At 32.7% G+C, this 19,025-nt stretch overlaps 3 protein-coding genes across 5 annotated transcripts; 1 reads left to right on the top strand and 2 right to left on the bottom strand.

Annotated features, from left to right (window-relative positions):
* The first annotated feature begins 1,774 nt into the window (after positions 1 to 1,774).
* LOC109803632 (DNA-binding bromodomain-containing protein) lies at positions 1,775 to 6,193 on the top strand. Of its 2 annotated transcripts, none has more exons than XM_020365301.3 (11): positions 1,775 to 1,932; positions 2,581 to 3,436; positions 3,637 to 3,697; positions 3,768 to 3,914; positions 3,993 to 4,057; positions 4,158 to 4,215; positions 4,303 to 4,383; positions 4,489 to 4,610; positions 4,720 to 4,786; positions 5,458 to 5,579; positions 5,665 to 6,193. In XM_020365301.3, the coding sequence occupies exons 2-11, from the start codon at positions 2,714 to 2,716 to the stop codon at positions 5,914 to 5,916; spliced, it is 1,698 nt and encodes a 565-aa protein (XP_020220890.1). In that variant the 5' UTR covers positions 1,775 to 1,932; positions 2,581 to 2,713; the 3' UTR covers positions 5,917 to 6,193. The 2 variants fall into 2 exon arrangements, with proteins under 2 accessions (XP_020220890.1, XP_082921916.1); XM_083065790.1 differs by having other exon boundaries at positions 3,993 to 4,069.
* A 1,515-nt stretch (positions 6,194 to 7,708) lies between these two features.
* On the bottom strand, positions 7,709 to 9,827 carry LOC109803542 (eukaryotic translation initiation factor 4E-1). Its single transcript, XM_020365159.2, has 5 exons — positions 9,450 to 9,827; positions 9,147 to 9,312; positions 8,633 to 8,758; positions 8,045 to 8,110; positions 7,709 to 7,956 (listed from the first exon to the last, which is right to left on the bottom strand). The coding sequence occupies exons 1-5, from the start codon at positions 9,734 to 9,736 to the stop codon at positions 7,906 to 7,908; spliced, it is 696 nt and encodes a 231-aa protein (XP_020220748.1). The 5' UTR covers positions 9,737 to 9,827; the 3' UTR covers positions 7,709 to 7,905.
* Positions 9,828 to 10,859: 1,032 nt separating this feature from the next.
* SHM3 (serine hydroxymethyltransferase 3) lies at positions 10,860 to 17,223 on the bottom strand. 2 transcript variants are annotated; one of them, XM_020365113.2, is made up of 12 exons: positions 17,063 to 17,223; positions 14,512 to 14,737; positions 13,824 to 14,019; positions 13,084 to 13,258; positions 12,880 to 12,997; positions 12,677 to 12,789; positions 12,442 to 12,564; positions 12,156 to 12,260; positions 11,940 to 12,026; positions 11,753 to 11,860; positions 11,452 to 11,524; positions 10,860 to 11,347 (listed from the first exon to the last, which is right to left on the bottom strand). In XM_020365113.2, exons 2-12 carry the CDS (start codon positions 14,714 to 14,716, stop codon positions 11,073 to 11,075), a joined length of 1,578 nt encoding a protein of 525 aa, XP_020220702.1. In that variant the 5' UTR covers positions 14,717 to 14,737; positions 17,063 to 17,223; the 3' UTR covers positions 10,860 to 11,072. The 2 variants fall into 2 exon arrangements, with proteins under 2 accessions (XP_020220702.1, XP_020220703.1); XM_020365114.3 differs by lacking the exon at positions 17,063 to 17,223 and adding an exon at positions 14,873 to 15,050.
* Positions 17,224 to 19,025: the final 1,802 nt, after the last annotated feature.

Genomic DNA, 19,025 nt, shown 5'->3' with positions numbered 1-19,025 from the left:
AATTTATTAGGTTACTTGAAAACAAACAAGTGGTGGTTACCTAACTTTTGTGATTAAAAATATTATGAATAAGGTTCATATGAGTAAGAACAAATTACTTGTTAGTTCTACTAACACTAAATTGATTTTAATCAATTTTAATATTTTTAGTCTCTTCATGTGATGTGAAAAAAGTGTTAGAACTCCATTAATGCGAGGATAAAAAGTTTATAATAAAGCTTTATAAGGTTATGAGAAAGCTTGACAACTTATAAAACTTTTAATAGTTTAACATCCCTTATAAATGACGTATGATTTGCGACATACACTTCATAAAATCATTTATATGAATGTCGGGTGGGGTTACTTACATGAGATTTTGACAATATCTCTATGGCACGTATGAATATTGAGCACGCACATAACTTATCAAACACACAATAATGATTATGAGGGTGTAGTGTGATTGATAGACCTCTAACATATGTCAAGTGTCTTTGGTTCATATAACTTACTATATCAATTGCATTGTGTTAATTCTTATTGGTTTAGATTTGGTTCATATAGTTTGTTACATTAGGTTCAATGTATTATAGGGGTGTTCATGGATCGGTTTTTTGAAAAAACCGATCCAAACCGAACCGAACCGTTTTATAAAAGTGGATCGGTTAACTGATCCATTTTTTATAAAGTGGATCGGTTTGGTTTTTCTAAAATATGGATCGGTTTTTTTTAAATTGGATCGGTTCGGTGCGGTGCAGTTATCCACTTTTTTACTCACATATGGATCGGTTTTTTTTAGAAAACCAAACCGAACCGAACCGATCCACTTTGTAAAAATGGATCGGATAACTGAACCGGTTTTATAAAGTGGTTCGGTTCGGATTTTTTTTCAAAATGGATCAGATTTTTCAATATGGATCGGTTCGGTTATGGATCGGTTCGGATCAATTTGGATTTTTTGCACACCCCTAATGTATTACATCTAAGAGGATGAAAAACGAGAAAATTCTTTAGATTTCTCAAAACTTTTTCTTTAATCTTTTTGAAATATGTGGAATATTATTGTATATTTGAGTGAATTTCAAAAATATTAATGTTTTTTATTTGATTGTAATTTAAAAAAATATTTTAGTGGCTTATTAAAATTATTTTGAATTAAATTTTTTCTTGTTAACTTGGTATTTTAGACCAAATATTATCTTATCTTTTTAACTTAGTCATTTAAAAGTTGTTACTTATCTTCTTGATTTGTTACTTGACCTTAAATAATATTGAGAAATAATTTTTTTTTTCATAAATTCTGAGGTTTTAGAGAGAGATCTGTATATATATTTTTCATTATTAGTAACTTATTCTTCTGTTATCCTACTCACTTTTAGAAAGAACTAAATATTTTGATATATATTTACTATGGCTTAAACAAGATTAAATATTTGGTGTAGAAAGAAATAAAATATTGGTTAAATATCCAATCGGTGTCTTTACGCTATTAATTCCATAACCGGTATACAATAACATTGAGTTTCCAGGCTGGCGAGGAAGCCCAAATCTGAAAGCGTTCATGTCATTATCAAAGGTTTGCCTTTGTATCGTCTCCTCTCTAGATATTTCCATGCTCTCAATTCTCAAATCAAATCGGAACAAATACAATTGCAATATTTTGCTTCCTTTTTTATTGGCACCCAAATAGATAATAGATATTAAATTGAATACAGTAAATTATAAAAGAAAAAAAAAAGGTGGAGTAAAGGGCAAGAAATAAAACAAAAAAGGCGAATCCAAAAATAATAAAAGGAAAAGGAAAAGGAAAAGTCAAGGCGTAGATAAGTAAAAACCCTAGAAACCACACTGATACGCACACACTGTGTCTTTTGCAGCGCCACTCTTTCTTCTTCTTCCTTCGCGTCGATCTGCGAGAGGGGCTTCCCAGCCCTCTCTCATGCAATTCAGGTATTCTCCTTTCCATAATTCTAATTCGCTTTCTTCCTCTTTTCTTTTTTATTTCCTTATTCACCTCAGTTTTGCTTCTCTTTGTTGATTTGACGAGCTTCATGATATGTTTCGTGTATCACTGTTCGGTGTTAATTGTGTGGGCTGTTATTATTCCTTCTCCAATTGCTTTCCTGAATTTTTCTTTTCTTTTTGGTGAATTACTTTCATGTTTGGATTGAATTCGCTGACGCAATTATTCACGTCATATTAGAAGCTGCCTTGTATAGCTTCCACGTCTTTACTGAAATTGGTGGGGCGGGGAAAATAGAGACGTATGCACGTCCTTTAATCGAATCCAATTACTCTTAGTCTGTATTAAATTCTTTCAAAAAATTCAGGTTTGGGGGAAAATTATTAATTGCTGTGGAAGATTTCCCCCTTTCATATCTAGCAGTACATGATCTATTTGTAATTCGTAATTTATCAATTTTTGGAAAAATCCACTTTATTTCCATTGGTAGTGGATTTTTGTCTTGTATTTGTGCATGGTGGTTAGCTTTTATTTATTTTTTCCTCTCTCCTTATGGTAGTGAAATACGCAAGTTATTCGTGTGATTGTTAGCAACCTCCTTTATTTTTTTAATGTGACTATTTGGGGGTGGGCAGGTGATTATTCTTCAGATGGAAGCATTGCTTGCTTGACTGATTCCTTTGTCCCAAAGGAGTTGGAATTTTGTGGTTTTGTCCGGGCTTGGAGATTTGGAGGGTGTCCCTGCACCGCCTGTATTTTTTCATCACAATGATTGCCACAGAAACTATAGTACCGAGTACAAAATTGAAGATCAAGTTCTCAACTAAAAGGATAGAGGTTGATTCTGGGGCAAAATGTGAGTATGGGCAGGAAGTGTCTCACATTGATGATAACAGGTGCTTCAATTCAAATGGAAAGTCCTCTGTGTCGAATTCCAACAAGAGGAGACCACCACCAAGTATTGATGGCCAAAAGGTGAAAAGGCAGAGGATTGATCGAAAAGGGTCAATGCAGTGTGTTACATTAGTGAAGAGTTTAATATCTCATTCGTACGGTTGGGTGTTTAGTAAACCTGTTGATCCTGTAGCGTTGAATATTCCAGATTATTTTACAATCATATCACATCCAATGGATTTGGGCACAATTAAATCTAAGCTGGAGAAAAATCTTTATTCTGACATTGAGGAGGTTGCAGCTGATGTGAGACTGACCTTCTCAAATGCCATGACATATAATCCTCCTGGCAATGATGTTTATTTGATGGCGAATGAACTCAGAAAAATATTTGACAGAAAATGGAAAGACTTTGGTAAGAAATGGAAGTGTGAAGATGAAGACGGTAAAAGTTTGACTGGAACAACTAAGGAAACTGGGAGACAAAGTCTAGATGGGGTGCATCTCCAGCATAAAGAATTGTTGCCCAGAAAGACACAAGTATCTGAACACAAAGGGATTCATAAGATTAGGTCATTGGGTGCGAAAGATGCTAGAGTAAGTATTGTTTTCTGTGAGGGGGAAGAGCCTTACTGTAATATGCAAGGATACAATATATTTACTGGAATTGTAGAAATAAAATTGATATCTGCCAACTTTGTTCTTTATGGTTTCCTTTGTATGGCTGCATATTTCTTTTGTTTATGTGGTTTAATTGTTTTAAAAATGTCAATATATTGGCGTTGTTTCGTTTGTAGGTGGAGGCAGCAAAATTGTCACAGATTCCTTGCAAGTTGATTGAGAAAGACTTGTGCAAAGGTATGATGCATTAAGAGTAGTGTGCAGGTTTTTGGCTCTGTAAAGGAGCTAATAGCTGTGTATTCTATAGGCAGCAAAGGTAACCATGATGGGGAACAGCCTCCTGGCACACGAAAGGCCTGTTCTTCATTGCGTCTTGTCACATGCAAGTGTAGCATTTGTGGCGATACCACATGCCATTGTGTGATTCCTAGCAATTCAACTCGAGTGCAATCAGGTAGTTTGAAAATCTTCTGGTTGCTTCTCTGATGTGTCATTTGTTGCATAATTGACTTGTATTTGTGCACTGATTTAGATATATCATCCGAAGGATATGAAGGAAGGGACCTAATTGCAAGTGGCGCCGATTCTCTGAGACAAGTATTAATGATAGTATTATCAATATCACTAGCCAAATTAGTTGTAGCTTTTAGAAATTTATTTTGCTTGCAAATCTAAGAAAAATCTTGTCCATGTCCAGGACTGCCTGACTAAATGTACATCTCCTATGGAGAAGAAATCAGATCCTGATTCTGATGGTGAGAAGAATTTAAAACTTGGGAAGTTATCTTCTACCTTTCTCTTTCATGCTGATTTGGTGTATTTCATGTTGATATTATGCGAAGGGACTGCAAGTTCTTTGGACAGCGAACATGTTTGTCCAAGTTCTCAGGGTGTAACTACTACTGACGCCACTTCAGGGGAAGGTGAGCTTCCCTGTCTAATATGTTTTAGTCAGTTAAGTGCTGTTAGCAACCTGTTGTATGTGAGTTGGTATAATGCTAATGACCATGTTTTTTTTTTGGTTTTAGTATGGAGCACTCCTATTTTGCCTCTACAGCTGTCTCCTAAAAAGGCTCTTCGTGCTGCTATGCTTAAAAGTCGCTTTGCAGATACCATTTTGAAAGCACAACAAAAGACCCTTCTTCAGCAAGTAAGGCTTATGTGAAGGATGTCTTGATTGCAGTACTTTGTCGTATTTCTTCTGTAAAGCGTTTTTGAATACTGTATGGTTTCTTAATTGTCATTGCACTTTTAATTAGGGTGATAAAGGTAATCATCAAAAAATGAAGCTGGAAAAGGAGAGATTGGAAAGGATTCAGCGTGAAGGTGAATATTGTATCCATTACTTGAGACTCTAGAAACTTTTTTGTTAGAAACATATCCTGTATACTTGTTTTGAATTTTGAATGCTTGTCAGTAACATCATTTGCCTCTGTTATGTTTTTCCATTGTACTTAATATTTCTATACAGGAAGGCGCTTCATGTAGTTCATATCTGTTATGCGGTTTAAAAGTTACAATTGTAATATGCATATAGAATAGGCTTTTTAAGAATACAAGATTAAATTAATAATTAATATGGGGATATAAATATATTTCAGGTATTACGTTTCTGGGTTGGTTGTCAATAAGATAACGTGAACTGATGATTATATTAACTGGGGGACTATCTACTGTCAATTAATGAAGAAATTGGTGTTTAATTTAATATTACGATCAAGACAATAAAGTCATCAAGATTCAGTTTTTCCTTTTAGCTTGTATAAATATATGGTCAAACTGTGATGTCATAATTTTTCAGTGGTACCAACTACTGGCATTTCCCTTTGCATGTTGTACCGTTAAATAATTAGTGTATATTGCAATCGCATTTATGGATTACCATACTTTAATTATGAGGAGATTATTTGAAGTGACATTTCTTGCTGGGTCAATGAGAACAATAGTTGAATTTATTGATTAGCCCTTATTCATGATATATTCTGTCTGCTAAACAGAAAGAGCTAGGATCGAAGCTCAAATTAAAACTGCTGAAGCTGCCGCAAGAATGAAGGCTGAGGAAGAGTTGAGGCAACGCATAGAAAAGGAAAGAGAGGCTGCACGAGCTGCAATAGAAAAGGTTTTATTCATGATTTATGCGTTTTCTGCAACTTGAATTTTTTATAGTTTTCAAAAGGAGTATTTAATTTTGATCTCCTTTGCAGATGAAAAGAACTGTTGATATTGAACATAATATGGAGATTATTAGAGAACTTGAAAGGTTGAGTGGATGCACGCTGTCTTATAAGGCTGTGGGAGGAAGAAATGGCTACAAAGTTGCGTTGGATACATTGGATAAACCCAAATTTGAGAGCCCATTGGAGCGGCTTGGTTTATTTATCAAGGAAGAGTATACCGCAGATGAAGATGAGGAGTTATTGAACGGAGGCTGGGAAGAAGGGGAAATTTTTAACTGATACACCTTCATGTATTTCGGCCACCTCTAGGTGTTTATATACGTCCCTTTAGAAAGGGTAACAGAATCATTATAAGTGCACATACTGTTGGATTATATCTGCTTTTATGTCCACTTTGGGAATTAGGTAACTACACGCTTGCAATTTTGTTTGACAATCTTGATGCGTTCCTATATAGTATTAGACGTGGTGTCTTTGATGTAAATAGGTCAAGATAAAGATGGCCACAAAAAAGGGAATTTTTTTAATTATTTGCAAAAAATATTTTTATACGCCTCGTTTTAGTGTCACTTGAATAAGTTGATGCGACTGCTTCTGGTATTGTGAATGGTGTGGTTGGTGCCGTGTACTATAGTTGTATTTCTTTATCTACTGTGCATTGTTTATTACTTCACATATGTAATAAATTTTAGGCTAAAATATATATTTAATCTTAATCTTATTAAAGTTGTTTTAGTTTATTTTTTAAAATATTTATTTTAGTCCTTTATCTTTAATATTTGGGCCTTTTTAAGTAGTAATTATTTTATAGTTTAAGATGTGGTTTTTAATCTTCGAAACTTGACATAGTAGACTTGTTTACATGGATATACTAAGACTCAATTGACATTTAAACATGAAAGAAATCGTGCAATATTCGAGTCTGATGTTGGAATTTCTGATGTTTTGATTGTTCGTGAGGCTGATTGTTTGTGAGGCTCACTTTGAACGATATAGGGTGTGTTTAGTTATCTGTTTCAAAACATTGAAATATGTATTTTTATTTCTCAATGCATCAAATTTAAAAATAACAAAATTATTGTTTTGAAGTAAAAGTAAGTTGAGTTAAACTCAATTTTTATTTAAACACACTTATACTGTGTTTATAACTCTTGGATTGATCATTAGTTGAGTTTTATTGTAATTGTGTAATTTTAATAGTTGAGTTTAATTTTTATTGTGTAGTTTTAAAAGGACAAATTTTATATCATGAATTGATGAATTAATTAAAAAAAAAAGATTATACATGCATCCCAAAGTAAAAAATGATTTTTTTTAAAGTGCAGTATTAGTTAGTTTTACAATCCATAGTGGGTTCGAACAAAATGACCTAAAATGAAGGGTACTTCCACTTGACAGACATGTTTGTATGTTGAATAAAAAATAAAATTGGAAATGAAATGTTAATTTATAAACTATAGGGATAAATATTTGAATCATAAAAGTTTGACATATAATTATGATTATGTAAATATTATCCAACGAAATTAAATTTTACATACTAGTAATATTTAAATGAGGTTAAGTACTACATCAAAGACACATTGGATAAAATGTATTAAAGGTGTTGTTATTCCCATCATGGTGGACAGTTCGTTCTTAGTTTTGTAAGGAGTGAGATGTTAGAGTTTCCCAATTATTAGCTACTGATTTTGTTACGATTATAACTATGTTATAGCTACTGATTTGTCAGCTAACTTTGCTCAGACACCGGTTAAGCTTAGGCATGTATCCTTTAGATTGTGCCTCGTTGCTAGTTCATTCTTTTGTAGTTCCGTCCGTGCTTTCGCCCTCCTTTTCATACACAAAAACATAACGATGGGCGATTATACAAGGGGAAAAATTTAAAAATCTAATTTTAAAATTGTTTCATCATTTGGATTACGTTAAGTACGAAAGGACGGGGGGGGGGGGGGGGGGGGGGGGGGGGAATCCGAGTATACATGCTGGTTGCGTTCTGCATGGTGCTTACATTCACTTCCAGTCATTGCTGGATTTAATGGTGAAAAGGATATTGTAGAAATCTCAATCATTTGGTAGCGGTCAATAAGCTAAATCACTATTATTGATGAAACACCTTTTTAGTATGAAATATTCTCCGTACACAACAAATACGAAAGTACTACAAATATGAGAGACCAAAAGGCTTAGAATTCAGCCCAGCTGCATGTAGGAGGAAAAACTAGGCATCTAAATGCCACTTCATGCGACGCATCCTTCATTTACACTTCATATGACGTATTTACTTTTAGCAGCTCTGTCAAGCTTCTTTGCATCCTCCTGAAGATATCAAAAAGGAAACAAAGTTAGCCCAACTGGAGATGAAGTATCACACAAAAAGCATAAACACACAGATGGTTCTACTCACATGAAATATAAAGCCAATTGAATCATTGTAATCAAGAAACTCCTTCCACTGTTTTCCAATGCTCACCTGCCAGAAGAATAATTTAGACATCCATCAATTTGCTAGAAGAATTTGAGAGACATGATTTAGGGGACTTTTGGAAAGCTTACAAGCTCTTTTTAAAAAGCTTTCATGGAAAAACTTATCAAAATATTTTATTTTCAGAAAGTTTCACATTCAAACTTGTTAACAAGTTTTCATTTGATAAGAGCTTGTCTAATAAATAATTAAGTTCATCTCCCAAACATGTCTTCAGGGCAAAAGTACACCAAAGATACAGTCTCAGGCACCAAAGACCCTTTGTATAACATATCACGGAGTTTTGTATTATTTTCATCATTCAGTGCAACTACAGAAAGTTCGGAAAATTCCAGAGCAAATTAGATGAGGTATGGCTAGTACACATTCCTCAATATTCATGACAGAACATAGAGTCTGAGTTGGATACAAGTTAGAAGTGCTTTTAAAAGTTTCTCTATTGAAAATAAAGACCTTTTTCTAATAGAGAAACTGCAAAAAACTACATAAATAAATGAAAAAGAATGTAACCTGAGCAGCTTCATTGGAAGCATTCTTAGTCCAAAGAGCAATTTTATCCTGCCTATTTCTGACATTCACAACGGCTCCGCAAATTTCATCTCCGTGATCAAACTGTTCTCCAATCATCGCCAACAACTTGAAGCAACAAAAACAAAAACATCACCACCATTACTTGTCTGATAATGAATAAAGAATCTAACTCATGCACACCTAGTGTAAAATTTTCTTTCACAGAAACATCCGTGACAGAGTTTGACCATTTTCTCACATCATTCATGTTCAGCAATAGATTTTAACTATCATGCAACGTCAGAAACTCGTAAACATTTTTACAATATCAAGCAATCAGAAATCCTTCTATATCATCCCACTCAGACATTTAAAGTACTTGTTACAAAAAGTAACAAACTAATCATACATGACAATTAGTGACAATTTCATTGCATTCTAACAAAATTCATAAATTAAACCCCAAAAAGAAATGACAAGTATTGCATCATGAGAAGCTAATTTAAAACGATACCGTATACAACCAACTGGTGTCAGATTTCCCCCTTTGGAAGGTCATAGTCCATTTGCCACCATTAGCACAAATAGGGTCCTCCCACTTTGGCTCAATCTTATGCTTGAAGCAATGGAAGTCCGCACCCCCACCCAACTTACTAGGGTGGTGAATGTTATTATAAATGCTGAAAATTTGAAAACAAAAACAACGGCAAATTCAGTGAAGAGTTTCCAAGAACCGAGAAAGAAGCAATTAGGGTGGGACCCAGAAAGGGGAAAATTGGGGGAAAAGTCAAGGGAAGAGGAAAGATCGAAGCTTGACCTCCAAAACTCCTCGACGGATGCGAAAGTGTAGATGGGTCGCATGGAGCTTCCCCATGCGGCTTGTTTGGACTTGGCGGAAGGGTTGTCGAACCAGAAGGTCCACGAATTCTCCAGAGGGTGGGGGTTGCGGAGGAGGGCGGACGGAGGCTTCGAATTGGCGGCGGCGCCGTCGTCGTCACCGTCGAGGATCTCTCCCTCCTCGAGATCGTCGTCGTCGTCGTTGGCCACCCTGCTAGGGTTTTGCTCCTCTGTTTGGGTTGGTTTTTGGGTTTCTTCGACGACCATTTTTATCTCTCTCTTCCGCACACTTTTTCTCTTTCTTTCGTTCGTTCTCCGTTCTGTGAGATGCGTTGGGGGATTTACTCATTTTCACTGATTTCGAGTTTTTAATCGCAAAGAAGAAGAGTCGGGTCAGGCACTCATGGGCTGGGCTGGAACAAGTCTTGGGTTTCAGGGCCCATCTATGTCGGTTATCAATTGGGTGACACCTTAGTAAATCTAGTGTGTTATGGAGGCAACATATTCATATCTACACGTGATTTTTAAAAGTGTCTATTTTTTAAGTTTGCATACATGAAAGAACATTTGTTAGAAAAAATTAATTTTTTTAAATAGATCTTATTTTTTGAAAGATTAATCATTGACTCTCATTCAAAAGATATATCATATACAGACACTGAAGAAATAAATTGTGAGACACCTTATTAACTAATTATAATATGATTCTTTTAAGACTGAACCATCTCTCAACTATTATTTTTTATCCTAAATAATTTTTTAAATAATGAAATTATATAAATAATCTTTAAAATACTGAAAATTCATCAATTAACCAATTTTAAGTAGTCTAGAGTGAAGAATTTTTCTATACTCTAAAAGGACTATAACACGATTTCTAATACTTTAGGGCTACTTATATAATTTCATTACTTAAAGTTGGAATCGATGGTTTAATCGTTTTAGTCATTTGAAAGTTATTTTACAGGGATAATCATGCTTCATTTTGCATCTACTTTCAAGATAAACATAAGCAAAACAGACTTCATGGTTATACTACAACCAATCAGAAACAATCATCACATTTGGCTAAAAATAATTCTGCAATCACAGTGACATCAACACATGAAATAAGTGTTGAAGCTTTCAAGAGATTTTACTTACTAGTTATTATCGGTACAATATAGGTCAAGCTTTACAATAAAAAATAAAAATTGAATTGTTTGTTAATATTAGTTGATTATACAATGATAGGCTTTCCAAACCTTTTTTCTCTGCTAGATCCATCCCCTGCCTGTGTTATTTTTTTGGAAGTACAGTTACTTTATCAGTTTGTAATTTTCAAATTTTCTGGGGTGGGTATAATAACCTGACCCAGCCTCAACTGACCTGAAAAGTCAAAGTTTCCATCTGTAAAAAGTTTAAAACTTCCACACCTTAAAATGACGCTTGGTTTACATCCGATTATAAATGGATAACCATAAAGCTGCTGCTGCAGCAGGAGGCACATTTTGCCAGAAAATGTAACATACAGCAAATATTATTAGTAAAATGCATCCAAAGATGATTATTATACAAAATTTTTCAACTGCGTCTTAGTTTTAAGAGCTTGATTAAAGTACACTTAGACTCCGGGTATTGGATACTGAGTAGTAAGAGCTTCAACTTTCCTACGCAACTCTGAAACCTTTTCTCCCAAAGGAAATTCAGGAGATGCTACAAACTTCAAAAAATCTTGGAGCTTCGTTCCCGAGACCAAACTTTTGGCTTCAAGACTTATTTGCACCCCCTCATGAATTAAGTCTGCAATTAATGTAAAATCTTTTTCACCAAGTCCTCTGGTTGTCATTGCAGGTGCTCCAATGCGAATGCCTCCAGGAACTAGGGCACTCTTGTCACCTTTTATAATAAGCACATGTGAGTAATAATAGGACATAAATATGACGGAGAATATGCATAAATGTCAAACTGATACAAGCACCAAAGCAATACGAGAGTCTCACCAGGCACTGAATTTTTGTTGAGTGTAATGGAAGCCATGTCAAGAATTTTCTCCACCCGAGCACCATCAATACCCTAAAGAATGTGATGATAATTAATATCAAACAAAGCCAAGGTACTAAAAAAGGATCATACATCAACATGCAAAATCATGCCTTTTCACATTGAATAACATTGCAATGAAAGATTATGAGAAATACACTATTTCTACAATAGACAGGGGAGGGGAAAAAAAGACGGAAGGGAACTGAGTATTTTAATGTGACAAGCATACTCGAGAAAAAAATAGAGCAAGAAGCTTACAGATGGCCTTAGATCAACAAGAACAAGATGATTGTCACTACCACCAGAAACCAGTTTATGTCCATGCTCAATTAACCGCTTAGCAAGAGCTCTGCAGTTAGCAACTACCTACAGGATGGTAGTTTTAAGTGTTAGTAAGTGCATTATGCCCAACTCTAACCAATGATGAAAAGGGATATTTGCGTACCTGATTTTGGTAATTTTTAAATTCTGGAGACTGGGCATACTTCAAGCAAACTGCTAGTCCTCCAATTGTGTGGTTATGAGGACCCCCCTGAATAATTCTAACACTATCAAAATCGCAAACAAGGAATGTAAAGAAGACAAATGCATATCAACTGCACACATACACCTCAATTTGAACAGTTACAGGAGAATTAATAAGAGGACATTCCTAATTTACCTGTAGACCGGGAAAAACAGCATTGTTAATGGCAGACTCCAAATCAACCCCATGCACAGAATCTTTCTTGAAGAATATCATGCCACCTCTTGGACCTCTTAAAGACTGGAAGAAAATATCTAACAATTAAGTCACAGGTGTGTCAAGTATAACAAAGAAGTATTTACTTCAGAGTTTCAACTTTCAAGTAAACATAGCACTAAGTACAAAAATAAATGCCAATTCTTTTCTCTTTCATTTCAAATGCAGAAGTACAAAGTGTGGCGGAATAAATATAAAGTCAAACCTTGTGGGTAGTGGTTGTCACAATATCACAATACTCAAAGGGATTAGCGAGTACAGATGCAGCAACAAGCCCACTTATATGAGCCATATCCATCATAAGAAAAGCACCTACTTCATCTGCAATCTTCCCGTGCATATAAGATGTAATTAGGTTTTTGCAAAGAAGAAAATCATATAATGTAGAGGCAATCATGAGCAATATATATGTCCAGAAAACACACGAGTGAAAAACATACTTTTCTCATGCGAGGGTAGTCAATGTCCCGAGGATAAGCACTAGCACCAGCAATAATGAGTTTTGGTCGGAAGAGATTAGCAGTTCTCTCCAGCATATCATAATCAATAAGACCTGTTGTGATTCCAACGTGGGTTAAAAAATAAGTAATCCAATAAAGGAGCCAACATAATTGCAACAATTTTAATGAGAAAACAAAAGCACCTGTTGATTCATCAAGCCGATAAGGCATAGATTCAAAATAAATTGACGTGGCTGATACACGTCTTTTAGGTGTCATGAAGCCATGAGACAAATGTCCTCCATGAGGCAAGTCCAAACCCTGGTAGCATACCATTACACATTACAACAATTGCTAATATGCTGCCAACTAGAATAGTCAAAATCAACTGTCGGAAAATAGTTTACCATTATTCGATCATGTGGTTTAAGAATTGCTGTGTATACTGCAAAATTAGCCGGGGAACCAGATAATGGTTGAACATTAACGCCCCACTTATTTGCATCTACATGAAATGCAGCCAGTGCCCTTTGTTGACATAGGGTTTCAAGCTCATCAATGAACTCATTGCCACCATAGTACCTTGCAGAGGTGGAAAGGAAAGATGCATTCAGTAAAATTCTCATTTACTTTTATGTAAAAAAAGAGAAAATTTTAGATGCTGTTTATTTTCTTCATACCTTTTTTTCTAATATTATGCTTTGTAGCTTGTGAAGGGCTTTACTTTTGAAACCCAGTGTAATTTACAAGTTATAGTTAGCAATACCATGATCATTATTGTATAGTGCCCGTTCCAGGTTTCCCTTAACAGCATTAAACATTGATAATATTTAAGAAAGTACGGATTCCTACATGATATGGATATGACAAAAAAATTACTAAAAAAATAATTATTAGTTTTCACTAATAAAAACTTTAAATATATTCTTAGTATTCAATATTCATTTTAAACTTCATATAAACTGTTTTATGAAATTTTAATTCTTTGAAAATGAATAAATCAAACACATTTTCAATATTCTCATTTTCCAAAAACAAAATTAAAATATCAGAACAAAGATTTTCTAAATCTTGAAAATATGAAAATGAAAACAATCTCTTGAAAATGGAAATAGAAAACATTTTCTTAACCCAAATAGGCCCATACCTTTTACCCGGTAATCCTTCAGAATACTTGTTTGTGAGGCATGAACCAACAGCTTCCATCACTGCTCTAGATGTAAAATTCTCAGAAGCAATAAGCTCAAGACTTTTAAACTGTCGGTCTTTTTCCTTGTCAACAATTGAACGAACCTCAGGATCAGCTTCACTCAAGCCATAGTCCAGGAAGCTACTCCCATCACCTAGTATTTGCAATTGCATGTGATTCCACGTACAGAAAAGATCATCCTTAGTCATAAACTCAAATAACTATATACTGAAACTGAGTAAGGATACTGACAACCAAAATGGAGAAAATAATATAGAAACAAACATTCCAAACTCCAAAGCTACTTTACTATTGGAAAAGAGATTTGCTAAACTATACATAAGTCAAATACATACACAGTTGTTGGCATAAGCATTGTCATGCATATATTACTTGATGTTTTTCACATCAAACTGCGTATCATTTTTAAAACACTGTCACATATCCACAATAAACACAGAAGCAATAACAGAAAATATAGAAATTCAAACACTCAAAGATAAAAATAAAAATAAAAAACAAACAAACAAACAAACAAACAAAAGGGATCTATCCAGTAGGGTAGCACCCTTAATCTTTCGAAAGGGGGAAAAACACTAGCGTTTAGCACAAGACAAATTTCAAACAGATGGTAGATTACAGTTACCTCCAATTTTAGGCACAGAGAAAGACAGAGATGATGGCTTCCCAGTGACCAAACTTCCTTCAACATGAGATGCTTTGCATGACTTCATGTTACAGAACTTCACTTGAGGTAAAAACCCGTTATTTCCACACCCTTTTGGAGGGAAATCCATCCCTTTGGTCCAAACAGATTGTTGCAAAGAACCCATCATTGTGTAAGTTTGCATCTTTCTCTTCCGAACTTATCTCTTTCATATAAAAATAAAAGTGACAGCTTGTTAGATGCTATAAAAGTTACAGTGAAAAAGTAATTGAGATAACACATCAAAACATGGATAGAGATGTTTTGTTGAAAGTGGATTGAACAGAAATTGGCACGGTACCAAATAAAGCTGAAATCAAAACCAATCAGGTAGAGTGAGAGGCGGAACTACTACACGGTGGCTGAGGGCAATTAGGGTTTTAAGAAATTCAAAGCTTTTAATTTTAGGAACAAGAATTTCAAACAACAGAAGATTAAGAATTGAGACACGAGAAAGAAAGACAGTTTTTACGGATGAGATGGAATCTTTTTTATAACCTATTGCTAGAGGGACAAGGATAGGCTAGGTTAATGTTTATTTTATAAAATTAAAATTTGAATTATTATCAATTCTAAATTTTTTTAATATGAATTTGATCCGACTTTTTGAATCCAGTCTATTAAACCTATTTTACGAAGTGCCTCTATTAAAAATAAAATAAAAATTAAATAATAAAAATATATTGATCTAATTGGTATTATGATTAACCTATTAGTTTTAAGTTCTTAAATTTGATTAAAAAATAATTTTAAAATAAAAGAGTATAATGAGAAGAAAAAATGGAGACCAGGTGATTACTGAAAAAGGTATCCTTTTTATATAAAAAAAAAAGGTATCCTCTTTATATAAAAAAAAATAGTATCAATAAATTAGTATAGATTATAAATTATTTATCATAAATTTCAAATATATTTTATATGTTAAAAATATTTATTTATATAAATTTTAAATATAATTTATTCAAATTTTATATATATACTTTTTAAATATAATTTTTGCTCATTTATTAAACATTTAACCTACTTTATAGTCACTAGAAGGGTAGAGGCACTTCGTGTCTCTAATAGTTATTCTCTAATGAAAATTTAGAAAGTTGTGTATAATTATTTAAAGAAAATTTAAGATTTTTTTTATATCTGGGATATAATGGTCCATTAAAAAATAGAGGCCAAAAAGCGGTTACATTTCCTATATCCCCTTTATAATAGTTATTATATATTATATATAGAAGATTATAGATTATAGATTATAGATTATAGATTTGAATAATCTTTTCTTATTTAAAGGTGAATTTTACACTTCTTAAGTACAACTGTTTGTTTATATTCTTTTTATGTTAAACAAGAAACTGCAAAGTGAAATTTACAAATAAAAATAAAACCAATTACAAACATGAACATCTAAACAAGATTCCTAACAATCCTATAAGAGTGCCAACTCTTTTTCGCAATTGAGATCCATAATGAGTTATTTCTTCTATGCTGTCTTAATCTTGGTGTTACAATATAAATAATTTAAATGAACAACTAATCTCACTTGTTTTTAAGTTTTTATAAGTGCACTTAATCTGTTGATCAATTTTACAACTTCAAATGCGGGAAAAAAAAAAGTGCCAATATAGGAGAACTGTGCAGTTGAATTTAAATGAATATAAATTGAAAAACTAAAAGGACCCTGGCTCACATGCACAGGATTTGGTTCACACAAGCAAGGATCAATTTAATTTCCTAAAATCCCATCAATCTCAAATCCTCAAAACAAATTGTTCTTTGTAAATTCCAACTGTCATAAAAATGTTCAGAAGAAAATCCCAAAAAGTGCAAGTCTCTCCCTTCACCCAAACAAGAAAAAATTCCTCAAAGGAAAAAATTAATTATATAATTGAAAAATTCAAACTTTTTTCTCCCCTTGTTTTCACAAATAACAATTGAAATCTTACATTCACAAATAACAATTCTCCCCTACCCCTTCCCTCTTCTACTTTTTCCTACCCCACCCCCCAAACAGAATTCCTCAAAGAAAAAAGTCATTATTATATAATAATTGACAAATTCAACCCACCCTCCCCCTGTTTTCACAAATCAAAATGGAAACACTAAATTTACAAATCACAATTCCCCCCGGTCCCTCTTCTACTTTTCCCTTTACCCAGACAAGAGAAAAGTTCCTCAGAGCCAAAAATAATTAAATATATAACTGAAAAATTCAAACTTTTTCCCTCCCCGTTTTCTTTCCCCGGACTAGAACTCAGAACAGTGTGAGAAAAACACTGATGGAATTGGAAAGTAGCCACACACACAAGTGTTAGTAAAGAAACATTTTTTTACGAAAACCCATAAAAAAATTGTTACGAATGTTAGTGGGACAGTCAAGAAACTTCAAAATCACAAAAGAGTTGGAATGGAATGAGCGAGAATCCAAAAGGGGATTGTAGAAGCAGTGAAAAAGAAGGGCAAAATGGCAATAAGCATCATAATCCAGAGAGAGAACCTGGGAGGGTGTTGAAGAAGAACAGAGTGAGCGATTGGAAACAAATAATGGACGTGACGGTGTGAACGCGTGTATATAATCAACTCAGATAAACTGTCGGGTGCGATCGGTGTTTGATTCTCAGTTGAAGCTTTTCAAACTTCAAACTTCAAACTAGGGTTCTTTCTTATTTCTTATTGTTTATATTTAATATTTAATATTTTATATTTTATATTTTATATACAATTTAATGTCAATTATAATGATTGTTAAATAAATTAGAATATCATTAAATAAATAAACCAACCCATATATAAATCACAAACTTGCTCATGAGTGTTTTTAAACTTTTTTACGTGAGAATTTTTAAAAAAAACTAATTTTACATTTAATTTATTTTTTATTTATCATACTTATTTATACTAATAAGATTGAAGTACTTTATATCTCTATTAAAAATAAAATAAAAATAAAAATTAATTAATAAATATATGTTGATCTAATGTTATAATTAATTAATTAATTTTAAAGTTTTAATTTTGATAAAAATATTATTTTTTCTAATTTTTTAAAATAAAAGGGTATAATAGTCAACAAAATATAAAGATCTTAGTGGTTTACTAAAAAGAATATCTTTATATATTAGTATAGTATAGATAATATTAATTAAGTTAATAAATTTAATTTTAATAAATTAATAAATTTATTTTTAAATATATTATGAAATATTTTTTAATTTATATGATACAATATAGTTTATTTGATATTATTAAAAATAAATTTTTAAATATATATAATGTAATATTTTAAAAAGAGAAAAAAATCATTTATGTGTAATCACGTATATTAGTGTAGTCATATAAAAAAAATATTTTAAATATTTTCTATATTTAATTTAGTATATTCTAAATAATCGGCCCATATCTTAATAAACAAAAATAGTTATGATAATAATTTATAAACTAAAAAAATACATATTGTATATGAGGTGATCTATATATATATATTAATGGTTAAATGTCTAATTTGGTCCCTCATATAATAATTAAAAAATTTAATTTGGTCTCACTTTATTTTTTGTTTCAATTTGATCCCCAATAATTTAAATTATTGCAATGTCAGACTTCCGTCCAAATTTTTTTAACATTGTTTTGGCATTTTTCACATGGAAAAGAAATAAAAATGATAATTTTCCACTTGGCAAGGTTTTCTTCTTTTTCTTTAATGGTCTCATACGTATGTTATGTGTTAATTTTACATCTGGAATGACCCGTTCTCAAACTAAAACAGTCCGTTCTACTTGCACTTGTTGTGTGTTAATTGTGCATCTAGAACGGAGCGTTCCAGATGGTTTAAGAACGGATTGTTCCAGATGCAAAATTAACACACGACGAGTGCAAACAGAACGGGCCGTTTCAAATGCATTAAAGAAGGAGGAGGAAACATTGCCATCTATGCATCTACGTGACATCCACGTCATCCACATTTAACACCGTTTGTGAAATTTGGACGGAAGTCTGACATTGTAGTAATTTAAATTATTAGTGATCAAATTGAAACCAAAAAAAGTGAGATTAAATTGAAACTTTAAAATATTATAAGGGGTCAAATTATGTTTTTAGCCTATATTAATAGACCGAAAAATTTCTTAATTAATTAACACATGTATTGAAGTCTATTCTCAGAATTAAGTTTTTTTTTTCATTCCACTTGAATTTAAAATATTATTTAAGATAATTGAGTCTAAATATTTAATACTATCATGTGATACTATATAGACATATTAAATTAAAAAAATATATTATTGCGTAGAACTCTTTCATGAAGGTTAATATATTAGATAACAAATCACTATTAATTAATTGATAGAATTGATTTATTAGGTTAACCTATCATTCATGCAAACGGTACAATTCCAATTCGCAAGAATATATTTTTCATTTGAATACTACATGTTATCTCATAATAAATATTAATTGACGTT

Source organism: Cajanus cajan, chromosome 1 (genome assembly GCF_000230855.2).
Source record: "Cajanus cajan strain Asha chromosome 1, NIPB_CcT2T_4, whole genome shotgun sequence".
NCBI classification, from domain to species: Eukaryota; Viridiplantae; Streptophyta; class Magnoliopsida; order Fabales; family Fabaceae; genus Cajanus; species Cajanus cajan.
The sequence above is the reverse complement of the archived record's forward strand: the minus strand, read 5'-3'. Positions and strand labels throughout refer to the sequence as shown.

Coding starts and splice junctions, on each gene's coding strand:
- LOC109803632 (XM_083065790.1), top strand. CDS start 2,714: ATGATTGCCACAGAAACTATAGTACCGAGTACAAAATTGAAGATCAAG. Junction 3,437..3,636: donor TGGGTGCGAAAGATGCTAGA/GTAAGTATTGTT, acceptor TTTCGTTTGTAG/GTGGAGGCAGCAAAATTGTC. Junction 3,698..3,767: donor TGAGAAAGACTTGTGCAAAG/GTATGATGCATT, acceptor TGTATTCTATAG/GCAGCAAAGGTAACCATGAT.
- LOC109803542 (XM_020365159.2), bottom strand. CDS start 9,736: ATGGTCGTCGAAGAAACCCAAAAACCAACCCAAACAGAGGAGCAAAAC. Junction 8,759..9,146: donor ACACCAGTTGGTTGTATACG/GTATCGTTTTAA, acceptor TGTTGCTTCAAG/TTGTTGGCGATGATTGGAGA. Junction 8,111..8,632: donor CTTCCAATGAAGCTGCTCAG/GTTACATTCTTT, acceptor TTCTTCTGGCAG/GTGAGCATTGGAAAACAGTG.
- SHM3 (XM_020365113.2), bottom strand. CDS start 14,716: ATGCAAACTTACACAATGATGGGTTCTTTGCAACAATCTGTTTGGACC. Junction 12,998..13,083: donor AACCACATGATCGAATAATG/GTAAACTATTTT, acceptor GTATGCTACCAG/GGTTTGGACTTGCCTCATGG. Junction 11,861..11,939: donor TTAAAAATTACCAAAATCAG/GTACGCAAATAT, acceptor ACCATCCTGTAG/GTAGTTGCTAACTGCAGAGC.